General features: G+C 35.0%; 1 protein-coding gene across 3 annotated transcripts in view; it reads right to left on the bottom strand.

Moving 5' to 3' along the window:
• The window catches only part of kst (spectrin beta chain, non-erythrocytic 5 kst), a 593,342-nt gene that overhangs the window by 199,046 nt on the left and 369,133 nt on the right, over positions 1-25,163 (bottom strand). For all 3 annotated transcript variants that reach the window (XM_090376665.1, XM_090376667.1, XM_090376666.1), the window contains exons 44-50: positions 24,618-24,797; positions 22,523-22,726; positions 21,922-22,071; positions 18,773-18,877; positions 15,341-15,435; positions 6,089-6,179; positions 3,064-3,222 (exon numbers count right to left, since the gene is read on the bottom strand). In XM_090376665.1, the coding sequence (XP_090232791.1) occupies positions 3,064-3,222; positions 6,089-6,179; positions 15,341-15,435; positions 18,773-18,877; positions 21,922-22,071; positions 22,523-22,726; positions 24,618-24,797 (984 nt within the window). The remainder of the gene's footprint in view (positions 1-3,063; positions 3,223-6,088; positions 6,180-15,340; positions 15,436-18,772; positions 18,878-21,921; positions 22,072-22,522; positions 22,727-24,617; positions 24,798-25,163) is intronic.

The raw sequence follows: 25,163 nt of genomic DNA, 5'->3' as shown, positions 1-25,163 counted from the left end.
ACTCAGTATACTCAATTTTCTCCCTGGCAGTGTTTTTCTTGCTCTTCATTTGTCGTCTTTGGTTCATCATAACAAGTGTTTCTTGACCAATTTTTTCTTCTTTGGATTTCTGTTTCCCTATAGGTTTCTTGGGCTTTATCACTTTCAGAAAGTTGTAATATTCCTCGTCGATATCTTGGTCCTGAGCAGTCTGCAGAAGCTCAAACTTGTTCTTAAGTTCCAGTACATACTGCTTTTTCTCCTCCTCTGTTATTTCAAAGACCTTTGTATTATTTACTCGAGTCAATTTTTTCCTTTCCTTTCCTATGTCTATATCAAGTGTACATCTTACCATTCTGTGATCACTTCCAACATTTACCTTATTCAGGACGGTAACATCATTCACAATATATCTTCTGTTAGTGAGGATGAAGTCGATTTCATTAGTTGTTAATCCATTTGGACTCTTCCATGTCCACTTTCTGTTCACCCTTTTCTTGAAAAAAGTGTTCATTACTGACAGTCCTTGAGATTCTGCAAATTCCACAAGTCTTTCACCTCTTTTATTTCTTTCACCAATTCCAAAATTTCCTATAGTTCCTCTTTCTGCGCTGTTTTGCCTTTTTCCAACCTTAGCATTGAAGTCCCCCATAATAATAGTGTAGTGGGTTTTCTGCTCATCTAGAAGACTCTCAATTTCAGTGTACATTTCTTCAACCTCTTCATCATCATGGCTCGATGTTGGTGCATAAATCATTATAATCTTTAGCTTGTACCTCTTAGAAATCTTGAATATTAGTCTTGACACCCTTGGTGATGTACTTTTAAATTCCAAAATGTTGTTTCTAAAATCTTTATGGACCAGAAACCCAACTCCACCTTCACTCCTTTCACTGTTTCCATTGGTGTACAGCAGATTTCCACTTGATAAACTTATAAGTGATTCATTTCTTCTTCTTGTTTCAGCCAAACCGATGATATTCCAATTCACATTTTCTAATTCCTTTTCCAGCTCTAATATCCTGTCTTCACCGATGAGTGATCGTACGTTATAACAGGCCAAGTTCAATTTCCGTGCATGGCAGCCTGGTCGTACCCAGAGATTCTTAGCACCCTCTGCTTTCACTCTGATCCTCTCGCTGCCGTAAGAGGGAGAGTGAAAGCTGCTGGGGACTGAGGGCCATTTGTATTGTTGTGCTCTCATTGCTGGAGGGTTTGGTCTTTTCCTCTTCACGCTGACCAGGCGTCTTGAAGGGAACCACTCTACACGTTCGTTGCCACCTAAGTGACGTAACAGGGCTTACCATCGAGAAGGTGTGCATGAGTGGATTTTAGGGAGGCAGGCCAACCGGACTTCTCCTAAATCTTCTGTAATAGAGAGATATTGGATCCATCAGTGTTTTAGGCTGAGTGTCTGATAACTCACAGGATACCTGTTCCCCTCTAAGCCCCTCCAATCGCTACACAAATCATCGCAAAAGTGAACAGATTGAAGGATCAAACCACCTCTTCCTCCTCTGATCGATCCACAAATGCAGAGGATTTGCATAGCAGTGGTCCTTATGCAGTGAGAAATAAACTATATTGTTTCCTCTATGTTAACTTTTGCTCTACAGTTTTGCCATGCTACTGGCTTATGTATTATTTTTATATGAATTATCATGTGCATTTTGCTGCCTCTAATGATAGCTTAATATTTATTTATCTTCTTATTTTATGTTATTACATTATAAAATTTTTAAGCCATTATTCAAATATTACTCAGGTGGTAGTAGTGGGTTGATATTCAAAAAGCAGTGCCTGTGCCGCCATCTATATTTCTTTTTCTGTCTATATAAGCTGGCTAAAGCTTACATTATGTCGGCGGTGTGGCTCTGCTCTAGAGTGCTGTCTGTTCAATAGTTTATTTCTCGCTGCATAAGGACCACTGCTATGCAAATCCTCTGCATTTGTGGATTGATCAGAGGAGGAAGAGGTGGTTTGGTCCTTCGATCTGTTCACCTTTGCAAAGATTTGTCTAGCAGCTGAAATGCAGCGATTCCATGACCATTATTGGCTTCGTGGTCCTCTGTCGATATGGGGCATAATGGTCAGTCTATTATTTTGTTACTTTGTTTTTTTTAGTAATTTGCTTTAATCCCTTTTTGGTAATATTTCACGTCTCTTGGAACTGGTACCTTACAAGGGGAGTACCTCCAAATTATTATATAATTGGCATTATTTTAAATTTATATGGATTCATTATTATTAATTGGATTTAACTGAACTCTAAATTATTTGGGAAGCTGCAGCTACGGTTTCTGTCTTTTTACCTTTACTTTTCCGCTCCTTGTTGATTTAATTTATGCTAATTTTTATGTTAACTTATGCCCTACAGTTTTGCCATGCTACTGGCTTATGTATTATTTTTATATGAATTATCTGTTATGTACTAGGCATCATGTGGAGGATGTGCATTTTGCTGCCTCTAATGATTGCTTAATATTTATTTATCTTCTTATTTTATGTTATTACATTATAAAATTTTTAAGCCATTATTCAAATATATATATATATATATATATATATATATATATACATAAATACTCTAAAAACTGCCTTAAATGTACCACAAATCATCAACAAAATTAAAATAAAGGGGATTAATAAGGCTCATATTTTGAATTATCATGCATGCATGCACACTTACATGTTAAATTACTGCAGTTAAGTTGGTTGTTGTATAGTTTTAGGTGCACCACCAGCTTAGGCCATATTGAACTGCATAAATAATGTCTGTAAATTGCATGTTCTGTGGTCAATTTTCTGTTTGCTGGACAAAAAAGCCTGACTTTCCAAAAGAAAAAAAAAAACATGCTACCCTCACCTAAGACTGCCTAACTCAGCCACGTTGTGTGTGTGGGGGGGGGGGGATCGAACTCAGGCCTTTTCCGCCCGGTGTAGGGAGAATGGTGATTATACCATTGTGCTACTCATGAGGGCACTGTAGTTCAGTAAGTTAACAAACATTCTATTATGTACTATTATATACTGTACATATAATAAAATAAAAATTTAAATATCTTTATAAAAATATAAAACTACCTGTTTAATACTGCAAATGTTACTCTCATGAGCTGCTAATTCTGCTTGGAATGCCTGATGTTTCTGAAGTTTCTTCATCTTGTCTTCTAAGCTAGTCACTTGAACCATTCCTTGTTCAGCTTCAAGTTTCTTTTTCTTTTCTTCAATCCATGCTTCTGCCTAATGCATAAAATACACTAAGTTATGATACCATAAGGAAATTACAAAATCTTATTTTATAGCCAATCTTCCTTTCAAAACTAAAAATCTGACTGTACACACAGAAAAATCTATCTAAAATTGTAACTGTCTTAAGTGGAATCTCTGCTCTGTTTAAGCTATCTTAAATAGAGCAGAGCATTCTTAAAATAGAAAATAAATATGAAATTCAAACTCTATTGTGCATGATGTTGTGATGGTCATGACAAGTAACCATAACAAACTTTCAAAGTATAAGACCATTAAAGACCATTACTTGAACCATTCCTTGTTCAGCTTCAAGTTTCTTTTTCTTTTATTCAATCCATGCTTCTGCCTAATGCATAAAATACACTAAGTTATGATACCATAAGGAAATTACAAAATCTTATTTTATAGCCAATCTTCCTTTCAAAACTAGAAACAGGCTTCAAAAAGAATCAAAAATGTTAGACTTTTAAAGGAAATAGTCTAATAAAAATGGAACTATAAGAAACAAGAAATGAAGACATAAGCAAAAACTGTTTGGGAGTTTTTTTATGGATAATAGAAAGTTATATTCAGGGCCAATTCTTCAGGCATACAAGCCAAGAAATTTGTGGGAAAAAAAAAGTGGTTTCAAAGTTTTGAAATAATGGCTGCAGAAATTCAGAAACAGATGAATGAAACTGCCCACAGATTATAAATAAATAGCATATAAAGTCGAAGAAAGTGCTGTAGACTGTGGTGATAAGTTGTCTTTCCTTACTAAATGATCTGGGATGTTTCATACGCCCAAGAAAAACTTTTGAAAGGTAAAAAAAAAAGAGTGCCAGTGCTATATATTTCTAAGGAACTGACAGTTTTCCTCTGAGGTTTTATGATGAAGAAAAGTGAAAAGACTTCAGTTATAGAAAAGTATTTAAGAACATGTAAAAGAATTTCCTACTGTTTGAAAATCAATCATGACCATGAAGATGTAAAACATAATCACCACACTGAGTTTTCCAATGTGAAAGTTGTGTGACTCTCTCTCAACACTACAAATATCAGACAATGGATAAAGGAATTATTAGTTCTGTTAGATCAAATTAGCTCTTGTGTGATCACTGATTACTAACATGGAATCCTCTTCATCTGCCACAGAACTACAAAATTATTTTCAGTGCTTGACACAAATGTTTGGATTTCAAAATAACAAGGCAAGTTTAGCAGGAAATAATAATATTGTGTTTCCAGAAAGCAAAGTTTCCTGTGTGCAACCAGACAGAGAAAGATGTGAATGATTACAAAATGATAATCTACAAGATATATTGCAATCACACCAACTCTGGGAATATCAAAGCTGAGATTTATATTAATGGTGCTAATACTGGAAAAGTTCTCTTTCAAGTTGAAGAGATGCTCCATTCCTTCCACATGGTAATGTTAGGAAGAAGATAAAAGGAGCATATGTTTAATATGCTTTGTAATTATTAAAATTATACATTGAAACATATAAAATTATTACAGACTCTCAGAATGACTCTAAGTTGTTTGAACTGGTGAGTATGGCTTAGATATAAACAGTGAGTGTGAAACCATGATGGTAAGGTACTTGAAAAACAAAGTAATGCACTATTTTTGGAAAAATTTATTGAAAATCTGAATTGTGTTCTTGTCAAATTTGTCACAAATAACAAATATATGCTATGAGCGAATAATATGCACATTCTGTTTTGTAGTAACTAGACTCTCATGAAATAGAAATTTTTCTTTTATTCCTTGGAATTTGGAATTCTTTGTTTTCTGTATGTGAAACAGGTCTTTAGTATGATAGCTTCTATCTTAACAATATACTGTTTGTTTGTTTGTTTGTTTCGGGATTTATTGGGCGCATCGGCAACTATGACCATAGTGCGCCAACTTAACAATATACTGGCTTCCCCAAAGAGTAAATCTAGTTTAAGATTAGCATTAGCATTAGTAGAGGCATTTGATGCAAGAAAGCAAGCTTATGCAGCATCAGCCAAAAAAAAAAAAAAAAACCCCACTTCCACTTCACCCCTCTGTTCGTTCAAAATACCTGTCCAGCTGAGCCTTAAACTTATTTAGGCTATCAACCTCCACCACAAGGGATGGAAGTCTGTTCCACCAACCAACCACCTGCTGGCTAAAGGCAAATTTCCGCACGTCTATCCTACATCTGTCTTTCCTCAATTTGAATTTATGCCCTCTCAGGTGATTTTTCTGAGCTAGAGGAAGAATCCCATCAGCATTGAGCATGCTTAAACCATTCAAGGCTTTATACACCTCTATCAGATCACCTCGCTGGTGCCTAGTCTCCAGACACTGTAATTTGCAAAACTTAAGCCTTTCTTCATAAGAGCACCCCTTTGTTCCATTCACTAATCTTGTTGCCCTTCTCTGTACTCGTTCCAGCAGCTCTACATCCTTCTTGAAATGAGGCCTCCAGACCTGTATACAGTACTCTAGGTGTGGCCTGACCATTGCCTTATACAATGGAAAAATTCATTGTATAATTGTAGCATGTAAATATAATTGTAGCAGGAAACTTGAAGATATTCAAGTTTCCTGCTACACTCAATAAAAAATAAAGAATACTCAATATAATTAATTAGTGGTCTTATTCTTTGATTTTCATATTTGATTTGATCTTATTCTTTGATATTCACCAAAGTGATATCTGGGAATAAAAAATTGGGATGAGCATGCTTTTTAAAGAAATATCACCTGAAAATAACTATTTTGTGGAATAAAAGAATGAATGGTCTTAATATAAACAAAATGTGGAGTTTTTTTTTTTAACTTTTCTTACAACTATAAAAGTAATAATTGAACTTTAATATAACAAGGATAGTTTCCCTACCTCTGTAGTATCTCTGTCAAACTGTGCATGAAGTAAAGCATCAGCAAGCCTTTGTTTTCTAATAGCACTCATAGCCTTTACTTTACTTCTCCTAAATAATTTCAAGAAATACAACTGTGTTACAAATTAAATATATTGTTATATTTAATTTTTACACACAGAGAGAGAGAGAGAGAGAGAGAGAGAGAGAGAGAGAGAGAGAGAGAGAGAGAGAGAGAGAGAGAGAGAGAGAGAGAGAGAACTGTGTCTGCAATCCTGCCCAGGCACAATAGAAGGGATTTAATGCAGAAACCCTTATGGATTAACTCAAGCAATGAACTCTAAAAGGTTTTTGAAAGATACTGCACTTATAGGTAGAAAAAACAACTTAAGCCGTAACAGTACATTTGAATAAAGGTAGTGCACAGGTCTTGGCCAATAACACTGAGGAGACCTTAAGGGTCTTGGCCAATAACACTGAGGAGACCTTAAGGGTTTGGGGAAACTGCTAGTTGGGGTGGGGGGGGGGGGATTGAGAAGTAATAACCTCTGGTGTTTCAGCAGTGACACATTACTTTGAACTATATAGTACTAGAATAAAGATTATTTTTATATATGCATTTATCTGATTATAAAGTAATTAAGCAAAGCAAATACTTTGCTTCTTTTCTTAATTATTATTGTCTTAGTACTCTTATCTTAGTACTCACCTCTAGATCCATATTGGTTAGGGTTAAATTTAAATAAAGGAAAGTAAAGAGAGTAAAAGTAAAAGTTTCCAATTATATTAATTAATTAATTTAAAAACATGTCTCTAGGAAAAGGAAGTGCACCACTTTTTCCTGGTTGTCATTTATAAAATTATATGAAGCAGATTCGCATGTTGAAAAACCAAGAGCTGGAAGAGAAGCTTTCGATGTCGTCGTCGTCATCAGTTGGTGACTGACATGAGTTGGAAGTGTTGATTTATAGTATTGTAGTACCCAGGATGCATTATGTTAAACACCTGGAAATTTGATTCGTGTGAGCTGCCATATATTGCTGATAGATTCATGGGTAATTTAGTGTTTAAAATTCCATATGATCTATTTGGCGGAACCATTCTATAGCTACGGCTTTGTACTGGAATATCTTATAATTCGATTTAAGTTTAATTGCATTATCTATTAATGAATATTGATTAAAAGAGTGTACGTGCTGACTGAGTTCAGTTCCTGGTTGGTCTGATTTGAAACTATTATAATGATAGTATGCTCTCGTGTTGGCTGTTCTGGAAGTTCCATATTTTGTGGTGGTGCTACCTATGTAGCATGCATTACATCCAGACTGGCATTTTATAAGGTATATTATATTGTTTATGTTTTGAATATTGTATTTATAGGTTTCTCAGTATTTGCTGAAAAAAGTACTTAGTTTATTATATGATGAAAAACTCAGTGTAATGTTTGTCCCTCTAAAAATATTGCGGAGCTGAGGTGCAAGTTGGCTATGATACAGAAGTAGTAGTAGTAGTAGTAGTAGTGTCATGTGATGCAAGAAAGCAAGCATATGAGCTTATGCAGCATTAGCCAAAAAAAAAAAAAAAAAAATTACAAAACAATCCCCTCTAAATATTTGTCCAGTTCCTCCTTAAATTTATTTAACCTATCAACTTCCACAACGACAGATGGAAGTTTGTTCCAGCAATTCACCACCCGCTGGCTAAAGGCAAATTTCTGCACATCTATTCTACATCTGTCCTTCCTCACAATTTATGCCCCCTTAGGTTCGTAATCTGAACAAGTGGAAGAATCCCATCAGAATTCAGCGTGCTCAACACATTCAAGGCCTTATACACCTCAATCAGATCACCTTGCAGATGCCTAGTCTCCAGCTGCTGCAATTTGCAGAACTTAGCCTCTTCTGGTAAGAGGATTGCTTCATTCCCCTCACCAATCTTGTTACCCGTCTCTGTACACGCTCAAGCAAATCTACATCCTTCCTAAAATGAGGCCTCCAGACCTGCACACAGTACTCAATGCATGGCCTGACCATTGCCTTATACAGAGGGACAATCACCTCCTTTTTTTCCCAGCTAACAAAATTCCTGTATATAATTGACAACGCCCCATGACCTGCCCTGGCAGCCTGCCTGCATTGCTCAGAAAACTTCATATCTGACTGCAAAATTACTCCCAGGTTTTTTTTCATTTTCTACCTCCTTAAGTGGAATACCACACAGTTGGTACGTTTCTCTGAGATTACTTCTACCCATATGCAGTACTTTGTATTTTTCAATGTTAAACTTCAGTTGCCACTTCTCAGCCCATATACCCAAATTTTCTAGATCCTGTTGCAGTAGCACACTGCCATTACTATCATTAATAACCCTGCCAACCTTTGTATCATCTGCAAACTTCGATACTAAGCCTGATATACCTTCAATATCATTGATAAATATACAAAACAACAGTGGACCCAATGTCCCACTAATAACATTAGTCCACGAAGAGCAGCACCCATTGATTACCACCATCTGTCTTCTCCCACTCAACCATCCTTTTATCCATTGTAGCAACTTACCCTTAATACATTCTGCTCCAATTTGTACAGTAGTCTTCCATGTGAAACAATGTCAAAAGCTTTCCTGAAATCCAAGTATAGGATATCAAAATTATTTTTTGCATCCAGTTCCTTTGTAACCACATCATAATAACCAATCAAATTTGTCAGACAAGACTTTCCCTTAACAAACCCATGCTGTGTCTGAATTATTGCTGAAGTCTTGCCTAGATGATACTGCAATGCATCTTTAACCAGTGACTCCATTATTTTACCCGGAACAGAAGTTAAACTAACTGGTCTGTAATTACTCATGTCACCCTTCGATCCCCCTTTGTGAATTGGGGACACATTTGCACATCTCCAGTCCAAGGATGCTCTCATAATTATGGCTAAGGGTTTGCTTATTTCCTTTGCCGCCTCCTTTAATATAACTGGATAGATCCCATCCACCCCAGGTGCCTTTCTTATGATTAACTTGTTTAACTTCAACAATTTCGCCCCCACTTTGTTCTCAGTTATTACAAAATCATTAAGCACCCTGTTACAATTTGATAACCTTGTGGCATTTTGAAACCTTAATAACTCCTCATGTGAATGTAGATGCAAAATACTCGTTCAGTTTGTTTGCTATCCGAGCAGGATCATCAACAGTCGAACTATCGACATCAAGTGGACCAATCAGATTCATCGCCTTCCTTTTACAGTTTATATAAGTAAAGAAATCCTTGCTGTTTTTCTTAGCATCCTTTGCCAAAGATTTCTCGTAATCTGCCTTCCCCTGGATAACCTCCTTTGTGACGATTACAGACTAGCTTATACATATCATAGGCTTCTCTGTAGCCTGATAATTCATATGCATCCCATGCATTTTTCTTCTCTGCCACCAGTCTCATTAGTTCATTTGACAACCATTTAGGCCTAAACCTTGAACAATATTTCTTAATAAATATGAATCGTTTAGTAGCGTCCACTATAAATTCCTTGAATGCTTCCCACTTAGAATTTGCTGTTGGTAACATCATCAGTTGGTCCCACTGTACAGAATTTAAAAACTGTCTGTGACCACTACAGTCACATTTACGGAAGCAAAAACCCCTTCCTTTAACCCTGATGGTAATTATATCTTTAAGTAAATCCCACATCAGTACACTGTGATCACTACCACCTAATGGTTCCTTTATTTGCGAATTCTTAATACACGAATGATCACTGCTGATAACCAGATCAAGAGTATTACCTTCTCTGGTTGCCTCTCGAACATGCTGCTGCTAAATCCACAAAAGTCTTACTAGTGTACGAGTGACCAACCCATAAGTTCCAGTCTATATCTGGGAAGTTAAAATCCCCCATTATAAGACATTCTGATTTACTGGCCCACTCTATTTCTCTGTACAACTGTTCATTGTACTCATTCGAGTCATTAGGCCTATAACACACTCCTACTCTTATTTTTGCTTTCGCAGTGCTTCTGTCACACCAAACTGACTCAACAGTGCACTGTTCGTCTATATCAACTGGATGCACTTCTTTTGATTTTATGTTTTTCTTAATTAACAGCATAACACCTCCTCCCTTTCTATCCTTTCTGCACACATTGTACTCCCCAAATTCCAGTTCTGCATTCCTTATATCTGTGTGACACCACGTCTCTGCTATCCCAACAATATCTGCCTTTGATGCATTGACCAACACTTCAAATTCATCAAATTTATTTACTATACTACTAGCATTCGTATACATGCAAGTATACATGTACCTATTCTTATTATTAGTTATATACCAACCTGTTTCACGATGACTGCCATCAGTCCCTTAAACCCCCAACACCCTCGCTCCACGCCGCTGCTTATTCTAATAGAAGTAGTGCAAGAATCACCATCACCTCTGCATGCAGCTACTTTTAACCTTTTAGTCTGTGAATCCCCCAAGCTAGCAGTTTTCCGACCCACCTAACACTGCCTCGATAGCATCAGCAAATATTCTTGCACCCTCTCTATTCAAGTGTATCCCATCCCTGTAGAAGCAGTCTTTCTTGTTAACAAGCACAGACCAGGCTGAAAAAAATTTTACCCCCTTAAGCCTTGCACATTTCCTCCAGGTTATTGTTGTTGTTATTTGGTTTTTAGGAGCATTAGCAACTAAGGCCATATTGCTCCGGGATATGCGGTGGTCATTCCCTGAATGACCTTTCCGCATCCTCCGTATTTGGTGGTGACGGGCTCGAACCCCGGTCTAATCAAGAAGCGTGTGCTACGCACTGCTGCTCCTTCCCACCTGGCTACGGAGGCGCCTTTCCTCCAGGATCAAACTGATTGACAAGGTTCTCATCATATACTCCCTCCTATCGTGTCTGGGCAGAATTGCAGACACTTTCAAATTTAACCCTAATTCACGACTTTTTTGCAACATTGACCTGTACTTGTTAAGTAAATCTGCAGATCTCCTACTCTTAATGTCATTAGTGCCAACGTGTACAACAATATCCCTTTGTGCCCTTAAAAGATGATATATGCTTTACAACGTCATCAACGTTTGCCCCTGGCAGACATAACCTGGTCCTATTCCATCTATCCTTTTAACACAATATATTCCCCGTCTCCCTGACAATAGAGTCACCGCGATAACTAACTCCTGTGGGACCAGCGCATTCTGCCTTGGAGGTTGCCGCTGTGTTGCCTGATGCCCAGGAGTGAGCTCTGGCATCAAGTTGGGCAGCTGAGAGCTTGACAGGCCCCCCATATTAATTTCTTCAAGGGCATCTACCCTACACCTCAAGCTCTCATAGACACCCATCAGAATGCTGAGCTCACGCCTAATTTCTAGACACTCTCTGCACCTGGCACACACAAAAACATCCTCCTTGGCTAGATCATGTTCCATTCCAGAGAGTTCGGCAAACATTTCACAAGTTGTACATTTTTTTTTAGGCTGTGATGCGTTGGAGAATCACCCCCCCCTAAGTTCTTCCCCGAGTCACAGCACTCCTGCCACTTTGTGCTCATTGCTTTTCTGCTCTAGTCTGGGGCATGATATTTTAAATTAATAAGATCAAAAAATTTAATCAATTGATTGTCAATATTACACTATCTAATAGAATACTAAATGCAGGGATGCGAATTACGCTATATAATTTTACGTTAGAGCTACCTAGTTCTAACTAGGTAGCTCTAATGTAAGTGTGACTATTGTATTTTGCGTATGATCAGTACTAATGTTATAAATGCGAGGATTATTAATTTTTTCTTTTACAGCTAATATGGTTTCAATAATATGGTTTTAAATCAAGAAACCATATTAGCTGTAAAAGAAAAAATTAATAATCCTTGCATTGATAATATTAGTACCGATCATACACAAAATACAATAGTCACACTTCCGTATGTGACCAGGAAAAGGTGGTGCACTTCCTCTTCCTAGAGACATGTTTTTAAATTAATTAATCTATTAATATAATTGGAAACTTTTACTTTTACTCTCTTTATTTTCCTTTATGTAAATTTAACCCTAACCAATATGAATCTAGAGGTGAGTACTAAGATAATAAGCTTTGCTAAGAATCTTAATAGATAATCAACAGTACTTCAAGCTTTCAAGCTGTAAAATTAGTCATCATAATAGATTTCATTAATTTTTTTAACTAGCTATAATTAGCTATAATGCTATATAAAAATTAACAAAAAAATAATTATAAAAAAATTATTAATTTAAGTAAAAAAAATTCTCAAACACGCCTGAACTGTAATGCAATGAATAAATAGCCTAACTTGTTAACTGCATCTTAATTATTATTAATGTAATTCAGTTTTCAAACTTAGTTTTTATCAGTTCATCACAATCAGCATAGAAAAACAGAGATATCAACGTAAGAATGAATATTATTAATTAATAAGTTTTTTAATAATCATATGCCATTCATTTTATTATTAATAATATGCATTATTATCAAAATATTAGGTATACAAAGTGATTATAATTAAACTGGGCCACTTTGAAAGCCTGTAGGTGTAAAATGGTTAATCAAAAATAACTGAAATTTAGAATAGACAATGGTCAAGAAATACAGAAAGGAATGATGCAAAAGCAAAAAAAAACATGGTAGCATACATTGAGTAGGGGGAATAGTTATATAACACCATTTAGACATTCATCATACTAATCAATGAGACATCATTAACATTAACAATACAACAAAAACATGAACCCACACTGTCAACTGCCACTCGTTTCATTTCCCAAGGAACAGTCCCAACACACCTAGTTATTCTGTCTTTTGCATCAGCCAGAGGTTTCAACATTGTTCTCATACACTTTATCCTTCATATAATCCCACAACCAAAAACTGCATGGATTGAGGTCAGTCAGATGGATGATGTGACCAAATAACTGGGAACAGAACAGAGGAAATTATATTGGGCACAGTGATTTCATGTGGGATAAAACTACTGTGTCCAGTAGTTTTATGGCATTACTACTGCAGGTTCTAGCTTGAATATTGGGAATAACAAACTGGGCAAGACGTTCATGGTATTGTGTACCATTCACGGTAAATTAGCATTAGCAAAGGCACATGATGCAAGAAAGCAAACTTATATAGCATCAGCCAAAAAATAAGAAAAAAACTTTATTTCACCCATCCACTCGCTCCAAATGTTTGTCAAAGTTCTGCCTTGAATCTATTTAAGCTATCAACTACAATGACAGATGGAAGTCTGTTCCAGCAATCAACCACCCGCTGGCTAAAGGCAAACTTCCACACATCTATCCTACAACCATCTTTCCTCAATTTGAATTTATGCCCTCTCAGGTGATTATTCTGAGCAAGAAGAAGAAGAATCCCATCAGCATTGAGCATGCTCAAACCATTCAAGGCTTTATACACCTCAATGAGATCATCTCGCAGGTGCCTAGTCTCCAGACACTTTAATTTGCAAAACTTAAGCCTTTCTTCGTAAGAGCAACCCTCTGTTCCATTTGCTAATCTTGTTGCCCTTCTCTGTACTCGTTCCAACAGTTCTACATCCTTCTTAAAATGAGGCCTCCAGACCTGTATACAGTACTCAAGGTGTGGTCTAACCATTGCCTTATACAAGGGGATAATCACCTCCTTATCCCTGCTAGAAAAATTCCTGTATATCATTGACAAGACACCATGAGCTACTCTTGCAGACCATCTGCACTGCTCAGAAAACTTCATATCTGCCTGCACAATTATCCCCAGGTCCTTTTCATTCTCTACCACTGATGAAGTTCATGGTATTGTGTACCGCAAGAAGTTCGTGGTATTGTGTACCATTCACGGTAAATGTTAGAAGACCATGTGGTTAAACCTCTTCAAAGTAAATGGTCCTATAGTGAATGAAGTGGTAAAGCTACAGAAAGTTTTCAGCAGAATTTTATCAAAGACAAATGGATACATTCCCCATATCTGACAATTCTAGGTATTGACAATACTGTTCTGTTGGAAATGCCTCTCACTGATCCACAAAATGTTCTAAGGCCAATTACTTGTACTGTCCACCTCCATCCTAGCAATGAACTGATGGGCAAAATCTAAACATTTTTCAGGATTACTTTGTGTCAGCTGCTGCATCATGTGCAGTTTATAAAAGTGCAAGTGTAGCACTGCACAGAATAAACTACAAAAGCATTCAGTTAAGTAGCGAATGCTCTACCACTATCAGATGAATGTTAATTATATGCTGTGATTTTAGTCACTGCAAGAGCAATCTCATCAGCAATACTCTGAAAAACTGCTTGTTTTTCTCTGCTTTAGTATGCAAATGAACTACTCATCTCCTCAACCTTCTGTACTGTTTTGTGACAGAGGCCCATGCTTTAACTTCTCTGTAGTAGTATTCACAAAGAGCAGCCAAGGTACTGTTAGTTTTCATAACATTGTTATGAAAACTAACAGTACCTTGAGACCAGGAAAAATGTTATACAGTATCATTTCTCCTGGTGACACTTCAAGGAACTAATTTTTATTTTGCATTATTCCTTTCTACAATGCCTGCCTATAGTCCATTCCATTCCATCTACTGTCTCCAAAATGATGCAGCTTAATAAAAATCACGGTGAAGGTAAAGAGAGCCCACATGAGAAGCACGCAAAAGTTCAATAAATTTACCGGTAAAAGTACTTTTCCATAACGGCATTTGTATTGTTGCTCACTCAGTAAACATACAGTAGGTGTTATCGGTCAAGTGTAGAAATTGAATCCCATGGGAGATTGAAACCCTCCCAAAGTGGAGGGGGTAACCTGACCTTTTTTCTTTAGAATCACTGGTGGACTAGTGGATAAATTGCTTATTAAGAAAAAAAAGGCAAAGGTAAAGGAAGCCCACACGAGAAGCACGGCAAATCGAAAAAGTTTACCGGTGAGACTACATTACGAACGTTTTTTACGATGCCAGAACTTCCAATATGACTCTGTTGTTTGTGATTCAATTAGTGATTCTAAAAAAAAAAAAAAAAAAAAAGGGTCAGGTTACCCCCCCTCCACTTTGGGAGGATTTCAAGCTCCCGTGGGATTCAACTTCTACTCCAGTCTGATAACACCCACCATCTGTTTACTGAGCAAGCAACAACACAAATGCCATTACAGCAAAGTACTTTTACTGGTAAATTTCATCGAACTTTTGCAAGCTTCTCGTGTGGGCTTTCTTTACCTTAGCCAAAACCACTTCTATATACCCATAATCTATTTAATTATTATTAAAAATATGTTACCTTGAAGAAACTTCATCCATCCTGTGTTGAATAGCATTACTATCAAAATGGTTTTGCTGAAAAAGCTTGGCACCATGCTCTTGCAGAGCAATAAGCTTAAAAAGAGAAAACAAAAATATTATAACTGTGTATACAGCTAGTATGTGTTTAAAGTAGAGGGGCACATAATGAATTTTGTCTAACACAAAAGGTTTCCATTAAATAAGAACTGTCCAGTCCAGAACTTAAAAGTTACATAAGTAAAACAGGTGTAACATTAATACAGGATGTATACAAACAAAGTCTCTAAGGTTTATTATTATACATATAAATATTTAGACATGTTCTAATGGTAGTTCAGACAACTGTTCTATCTATTTGCAAGATAACAAACAGCTTTCACATTGTACTGACTTAGCTATCAATGGAATAAATTTACTGCCAGTTCCTTCTATTTATTATACTGTCTAATGGGGGGAAAAAATTTCCTTTTAAGGCTCTTCGTGACTAGACCAACTAGGCAGAACCTACATAACAAAATATTCGAGCATTTACAGGTGTCTATAAGGGGTGACTATAATTTCCAAGCCAAAAAACCACTAAATAAACTGTTTCACAATTCCTATAGTGGGGAGAAAATACAATAGTAATCCTGAAGAGGCTTCAAATAACAGCACGACTAGCAAACATTTAATCACATTCAAAGATGTCCAACTGCTATGGCATACAGAGAAAGTCAAAATTCTTTGGTTCGAGTATTCTTTAATATATGTGGTTCTCAAGAGGACCATGCATATTAAAGAATACTCAAGTGCTCTAAACATGGCTTTACCTGTTTGAATAATAACATTGTCATAAACAACCTGTCTTCCCTGCATATTGTTTATCTCCTATTAACATGCCTTTCTATAACTACATTAGAAACTGCTAAATTGCATTTAAGAAAATTATCAACTGCCCCAGTAATGCAGAAAATACTATATCGGAATTTTCACTTGCACATTAAAACCCCTCTCCTACAATATTTTTATTTTTCAATATACACAAATCTTGTGGTTATGAGGATAGTCAAGTAACATGATGAACCTAATCCACCATTTAAACTGCAGAGAATAGGATGACCCCTGTTTAATCTATTTAATCCAACAGAGTTGTCCACAGCAGCAATATTTACTTTGAAATATGCATTTCAGTGGGCTAGTGTCAATCTTCTAAGCTTTCCTCTCTGTTCCTGAAATAATGTAACCAGTACTGTGCTAATTCATTAAATGAATCGGCAAATTCAATGAATCTACTTGCTTACAAGTAGATTCATTACAATGATTACAAGAACCACATTTTCAACATCAGAAATCTTATTACAGCTCTAATTTCTTGTTATGATACTCTGACCAACTTTGATGCTATCATGTACCAAACTGAAAACATTTCACAAGAGGGGCATTAATAAGTTATCTACTCTAACTATAAATATGCTTGACACATAAAAATCTGTAGTTTTATCATACTGTCATGAATGTCTATCTTACCTGTGATAGACAAGTAAGATAAACAACCTCAATACAGTGAAGTATGAAAGAACAGAACAACCTCAATACAGTGAAGTATGAAAGAACAGAATAGATTTAAAGTAGAAAACCAACAGGAAAACATGGATGTCACAAAATCGGAACTTTGGGCTATCATAAATTTTTAACAAAAGAAGGAAATAGACCAAAAGGTACTCATGAATGCATGAAGGCTGTATATAATGATGCTGTTCCTTCTAAATACCAGATAAAAGTTTGGTCTAAGCAACTTAAATGGGATTAAATATCCATAGACAATGACCACTTCTTGGAAACAACAGAAGTGGCAACTCCAGAAATATACCAAAAAATTGAAGTTCTGGTTATGCAAGATAGATGTATTATAGTATCTATGACTGCCACAAAATGCAATATTTCTCAGAAGTTGGTACTGACCATTTCCCCCACGAATGATTATCTGTATCAAAAGTCAGTACCTACTGAGTGCCAAGAATGCTCACACCTCAGCAGAAACAGTGCACGTCTCAAATTTGTGAGGAAAATTTACATATGCACAATACAAATCCACAAGGGTCACTTTCAAGAAATTCTAACAGGTGATGAAACATGGATTCATCACTGGGATTCGGAAAGAAAACAAAGTCCATGCAATGGAAACTCAACACATGGGTCACAACCACCACAAAAACTTCAAACTCAACCCTATTTCAGAAAGCTCATGGCCACCATTTTCTAGAATATGGAAGGAATTCTTTTTGATAGACTACAGACCACATAAAAACAATCACTGGAGATGTTTATGCTACTATTTCAAAAATTTAAGAGAGGCTATAAAGTAGCAGAGAAGAGAAGGGGGAAAATGACATGAGATGCCTTGTTTTTTTGTACCAATGCTCCTGTACAAGTCCCAAAATCAATTGCTGCTCTGAAAGATTGTGGATTCCAGGAGTTAAACCACCTGCACTACAGTCCAGACCTGGCCCCCTCAGTCATTATTATTTCCTCTTCATAAATCCCTGTGTGGGCATCAATTTTAAAGTGATAGCAATCTCAAGGAAGCTGTAAATGCCTTTTTCAGAGGAGAACATTTCCTGAGCATTACTAAACATTTATTAATATATATATACATATTAAGGAAAAAAAGTTAGGCCATGTTATTTCTTTATTGCCACATATATAGATACATTTACTTGAAAACATTTTATTTAAATATTCCATGATATCAACAATTCAAATACAATTATCATCCAATTTTAATTTTTAACTTTACTTATTAACCTGACAGATTATTTTATTTAGAAATTGAATAAAGTTTTTCCTTGGCATTCCGAAAAATATGTCTCATAACACAGGGTTTAGTTACCCAATTATTAAGAAATTACCAGTATGCTGTTGCAGAAAAACTACAGATTAAGCTACAATAACATGATAGAAGGAAACGTATTTTACAGGGAGTAACGTAAATACAAAGGACATTCTCAAATAAAAGGAAGGTCAGTCACAGGATGAAACAACAATGCTTAAAGTATACCTAATCATACTGCAACATGTCTTCAGGCCCACAGTCAACTCAAGCATCATACTAATATGATGACCAGAGGGTTTATATTCAACACACACGCATATATAATATATATGACTACCTTCTCTATATAATCATTATTGCCATATATGCATGAAATATGCATTAGCTCACATCTATACTTAGAAAGAGAAAACTTCCTCACAGATATTTTGACAATGAAAAATTCTTTTTTAAGTTTATTTATATATTCAATAGATAATAATAATAATGCTTAAAAGATGTTAGGAATTTTTGCATCTGATATGAAAATATAAGAAAGCAAATTTAGGGAATTAATTTTAAAGAGAAAATATTTTGCTTTATATCAAACAGAATTTATTAAAATAATTCTAAAAATACCTTATCATCTTGAGTAGAAATCAATTTTTCGAATGCTTCATGTTTTTTCACTAAAACATCAACGTCTTCTACTGTGCTGCCCATGTCAGAACTTGAAAGATACACCTTAAATAAAGATAAAAAATTTAATTTATTGTAACTAAAATCTTTTTTGTTCATAAAACAATTTTCTATAAAATTAATTGTCTGGTTCCAAAGTTTTCCTTCTGGCATGCAGAGTGTGTGAGTGAGTGAGTTCATACTCACTAAATTATTTTGAAAATCAAAGTAAAATAATAAAAAATAGGAAATTTAATGTTATATTGTCATTATTATTTAACAGCACATGACATCTAAGGCCATATTGTACAGCACGTATTATCTGTAAAAGTTTGTATTCACAGACCAATTTGTATGATGTGTGGGCTGAAAACTATAGCTCCAAATGAGCGCCAAGTACAAAACCAAAACCAAAGTAGGCTTAACAAAAAAAAAAATAATAAATAAAAAACTACTTCACAGGCCCATCCCTTCTAATAATCTGTCCAATCCACCTTTAAATGTATTCAAACTACCTACTTTCATGATGACATGCAGCAGAAACTGAAATAATAAACAACTCTTTGCATAAAAGTCAATTTATTGTAAACTTCTCTAAGGAGCTTCATCAGCAAACCAAATTTTGTATGTAATAAGAAAATGATGTAGACTATAGTAAGAAAATAAACTACAATACATTTTACATTTCATTTTCTTAATTTATTAATAAATTAAGAAAACCAAAGAGGAAAGATCAAACATTGAGATTTGGTCTTAAACATTTTCACTGATGGCCAAACAACGGTCTGAGGGGAACAAACACTTGCATGTTTTATGTTCCTATATATCTATCATTATCATCATCAGCCATTTTAAATCCACTGCAGGATTAAGGCCTCTCCAGAACCTTCTGTTTTCACCCAGTAACTCCTACCATTGTTTGGTGCATAATGGCCTTTAGCTGCTGTTGTGCCATAAAACCTTCAACAACAACAACCTTCTGTTTTGTGCAATGGCCATCCACTTACTACTAACAAACTCGTGAATTTCATCTCGTTGTCCATCTCTGTCCATGTCCCTCATTATCTTACAGGTCTTCTTCTAGCTCCACCTGGGTACCATTCTGTTATTTTCTCAGTCCATCTGTCATCATGTCTTCGAGCTATGTGTCCTGCCCAAGACCATTTTAGTTCTTTAGTTTTGATAAGAATGTCCTTTACTTGAGTTTGCTGCCTAATCCATGTGTTTCTCTTCTTATCTAACAGTCTGATTCCTAATATAATTCGTTCCATTCTTCGCTGTGTAATTCTCAGCTTCTCTTCCATTCTTTTGGTGAGTGCCCAAGTTTCACTTCCATAAGTCATGGTGGGGAGTATACATTAGTTTGTTATTTTATGTTTCAGACAAATTGGGATATTGCTCCTCAGTATGTGACTATATTTCCTGAATGCTATCCATCCAAAATTTATTCTTCTCTTGACTTCTAGCCATTTATCATTATTACAGCTAATGACTTGTTCCATATAAGTATATGAATCCACCTTTTCAATTACTGCTTCTTCAGTGATTAATCCCTTTCTGTGGCATACTTGTTTACTTTTGTTTTTGCCATATTCATCTTTAGTCCAAAATCCTTACTAACCCCACATAACTGATTAAGATTTTCCTCTAATCCTTTGGGATCATGGCTTATGATCACAATGTCATCAGCAAATCGTAAATAGTTTAGGTACTCTCCATTCACATTGACTCCTTCTAAAGTATATATCTATACTTTTAACCAATAAATGCCAACAATACAAAAGGATTTCTAAATGTAGAATTTAAATATAGTAAGTACAATGTGTGTATGGGAAAGACATGCATGATAGTAGAGGAGATTATACTTCTGATAAGCATACACAATCAAGAAGAGTATATCTCCTGAATGGAGAACATTAGAATAATGATATATCATTCTGGCATGATATAAATATTAGGACAATACAACTGAGAGAAAGAGTGTACTAACAAACAGACCTAATTAGATCAGCAAATATGATGATCACTATACATACAACTGGAGTGGGAAAGAAAATCAGACTGTCATTAAGTAAGACTAAGTATACAGACATAGATTAAGACTTGAGGAAGGACACTTGCCTGGTAGCAGTCAAGTGCTTGGTCCATTTAGGTGACAGCTTTATAAATCAACTTATGGATGCTACCGGGAGAAAAATATTATTGACTTAGTCATTACTACAGAACCAATATCAAGTTCATGGATTTTCATTTTCTTAGAAGAGATTAGATTGGCCTTAGACATCATTTTAGTTCAACTCAATGAGAGCAGCTGAAATCCCAAGGGATGAACATGCCAAATGGAAGATGTTCCAGTATGAAGTATTGAAGTATTATCCAGTATTGAAGTATTGTGAAGTATTGTTCATATGAAGTATTGTCCAGAAAATAATTCTATACAATACTTCATATGAAACCTTTAAAAAGATATGGCACAAAGTAGAAACTAAAATGGATGACCAAATAATTGATTAAACTGGCAAAAAAAAAAAAAAAAAAAAAGGCCGCTTAGGATATCTTCATATCATTCAGCAGCAAATGGCTGAGTTAAATAAGTTCTTTCTTTGCATCTGTATTCATAATAAAATTATACTTTCAAGAAAAGAAGACTGTTAGTTCAACTAACACTCATTCAGCATTAACCTGGCAGTGGTGGTGGAAACCTTATTACACAAAACATAGCATGGCACCTGACAGGTGCCCTCCCCTTCCCCCTCTCTCTCTCTCTAAATTTCTAGAAAAAAAAACTTTTGGTTGTTTTTGAATTGCTCATGAACTATAATAAAAAATTTTACCATGAAAAATTTGCAGTTGTAAATTAAATTACATAAGTGTATGACAATCTCGATTTTAGATACATTACAACTATTATGTAAAATTAAGAGAACTTATCTAGAGCCTTTTCTGGTATTACTAAGCTGTTATACAAACTTAAAGCCTACTGATTTTAATTTCCATCCTGAAGATAAATATATTTTGATTGTTGTTGTTTTTTTGTTTAATTCTTATATTGACTGATTTAGGTTATTTACAGGTTATTGACTGATACAGGTTATTTAATTTATTCTTACCTCTTGTTGACTACTAAGGGTATCCAGTTGCTTAGCATCCCTCAAAAAGAATTGCAAATCACATAACTGATCCAGATATACCTTCTTCTGGTGCCATATGGTATGCAGTTGATCTCGAACTTGCAACAACTGATTCAACCTATCCTGGATCTATATAGATGTGCAATTAAATATATATAAAAAATAAATTTTAAAAATAATTTTTACACTAAACATTGATATGTTAACAATACTATAATCAAAGAATAGTCAAAATGATTATCACTTTTAACTATTCACCTTGCATTAGCAATTTATTTTATTAGTATTAAGAAGGTAATAATATTTTAATTCACATCTTTAGAGATTTGCAATTATTGATTAATATATAGCTTTAAGCTCTATTTCCTATAATTAGGAAAAGTTCAATTTGATTTTATCTTAAAATGCTCAATACCTATATTAGATTCAGCATCTTTTTTTATCAATTAAGTATAGTAGAATTTTTATATGTTTGACACATTTTAATCAAATTAGAAAAATTCCTGAAACTGTAATTCCCTAAATTATGCATGTAATTAGTTTATAATTTTTATTTCATAATAATTATTATTATTATTACCTCTTCACTTGCATAGTGTTCTGATTGAATGAGATCTTCACCTAACTGCACAGCAGTTTTAAAGTTTTCTTCTCGTGCTTCTATCTCTGCTTTTAACTGTTCATTTTCATCTTTTAATAGTTGTGCACTAGCTAAATCTCTGACCTTTTCTTCAGTCTTCAAGGTTGAACAAAGACCTAGTGCCCAATTTTCCAGATCTCGAGCCTAAAATTTTAAATACAACTATTAAAGTATAAAATTTTAAATATTCAAGATTATATAACTTAGTAGATTATAATAAAAAATGGTGCATTCTTTTCTGAATAAAAAGACTGTTGTTTTCTAAAGATATTCGTTGATCTTATTAACCAATATAGTATAAGAATAAAGATATGATTTTAAAGACACCATTTTAAACTATTTCTTTCTTTTTCTAAAAATCATTCAACTTTTGTTATGTGTCTGCTGCAAAGTTCATAATAAATTTGGAATAACATATTTACGTTAATTCCTCAGATACTTTCTGCAAGATCATGTGTAAAAATCAAGAGTACTTTAAGATGATGAACAGGAATTCCTTATAAAGACGTGAAAAGAATCATTTGAGCTGGCTAGGGCACCAGTTATGACATAATGTGACTGCCTATGTGACTAACCCCGCCCCTCATGCTCACTGCAGGGTGATAACAGTTTTAGAATAACATGTTTACACTACTTCCTCAGATATTCTTGGCAGGACTGTGTATCTAATTTGAAAGTCCTCAAAGATCCAGATGGGAATTGCAACTTTAAGGAGAGAAGAGACAGCTACCCTCACAAGAGGTAGGAAGATGATATCTGGTGTGGACAATTTGCAAGCAAGCTATAATTACTTTATCTATGTCAGTTTGCTCTAAGGCAAAGGACCATAGTAAGAATTAATTTGATCTCTGTGTTTATTATTGTTCAAGTCTTGTCATCTTGTTTGCCACTAGTACATAAATTTACTCTATATTACATGTGTAAGTCTTTGTTATATGATCTCCTACACACTGACAGCCAGTGTGGATATAGTCTGGTAACAAAACCTGTTAATTCATTGTCTAGAATTTTCATTGCCTAGAATATCCTGAGATCCAGAAGAAGCACATATCTCACTCTCTTATGTTTAGTCAAAGTTGCAGTGAACTTATTCATCTAATTATGGGATGAGAGAAATTTGTGGAATTTGACAAATCTTGCAATGAAATTAAGAAATCAGAAAAAAATATACTTTGAAAGATGCATTTGAGGAATTTGACAAAGCTTATAGCGAACTTAAGAAATTTTAAAAATTATACATTGAAGGACATTTCCGAGGACTTAAAATCACCCTTTCAGTACTATTTGTATTGCCATTAATTAAGCTATGCACATGATGCATTCATGTGGTATCGACTGAATTAATGTGTTGTTGGCTCAAATATTAGGAACTGAGGGCTACATGTAGTTGTAGGATGCTATTTCTGGGTAATGTATACCTGCTCCAAATAATGGAAGTTGAACTTCCATTATGTGCACTCCATTTTTGAGGAAAGAAGAAAGGAACTTTTTATTTCTAGGTTAGTAAATATGTAGTTAGTCTACTACAATCAAGATGTAATGCAAGTTTCAATTTACCAAACTCATAGTATGTTAAAGTGAAAAATTCAAAGTAAAGCAGGTGGGTACAATGAAAATGTTGCTAAACTTAAGAGAAGTACTATTATATAAAATATACAGAGTTAAAATCACTAGATGATTCACTGGAAAAGATCTCTGTGGTTACCAATATCGCTTGACACTAAGCACTTTCAATTATAATAACTGCACTTGTGGCCATTTATGCAGCATATATAGGCGCCTCCATAGCCAGGTGGGCAGGAGAAGCAGTGCATAGCACACGCTTCTTGATTAGACCGGGGTTCAAGCCCATGACCACCAAATACGGAGGATGCGGAAAGGTCAGGGAATGACCACCACATATCCCCGGAGCAATATGGCCTTAGTTGCTAATGCTCCTAAAAACCAAATAACAACAATAACAACATCAGCATATATAATTTATTTTTATTTTTATTTTTCATAAATAAGACTTTATGAGAGAGAGGAGACATACCGAAGCTAAGAATTTCTGAAGACCATATGAAGCATCCAGTTCTACTTTACGTTGGTGGGCTCGGTCTCTTAATGCATTCCAGTTTTCTATTACTATATGCTGTTGTTCTAAGATGTGTTCAGCATTTCCACCTGGATAAGCTGCCTGCAGCCGGGCACTATCATCAATTAGAACTTGCAGCTAAAAGAATAAACATAATCGGATATGTTTAACTGAAAGCTATCAGACTAGTAAAATTACTAAAACTCAGAACTTGATATTAAAAATACAGACAGGAAAAAGCAGAACACAATGTAAAAAATCTCTCAAATTAAGAATTATTACTTATTTCCCTAACTTATTTGTTAATAAATATGAATACAGACAATAGAAAACCCATTATTCTTATGCTTCAAAAACTGTAAACAAATTTAATAATAAAAATATGATAAAAGGAAAACAAAGAGACTTCAAAAATGAAGTCTCTTTGTTTCAAATTAACATAATCAGATATTCAAATCAAAAATTATTCACATTTTTGATTTGAATCATTTTTGATCTAACTAT

This window comes from Mastigoproctus giganteus, chromosome 6, assembly GCF_048544385.1.
Source record: "Mastigoproctus giganteus isolate SK-2022 chromosome 6, ASM4854438v1, whole genome shotgun sequence".
Taxonomy (NCBI): Eukaryota; Metazoa; Arthropoda; class Arachnida; order Uropygi; family Thelyphonidae; genus Mastigoproctus; species Mastigoproctus giganteus.
This window is presented reverse-complemented; position numbering and strand designations above follow the sequence as displayed.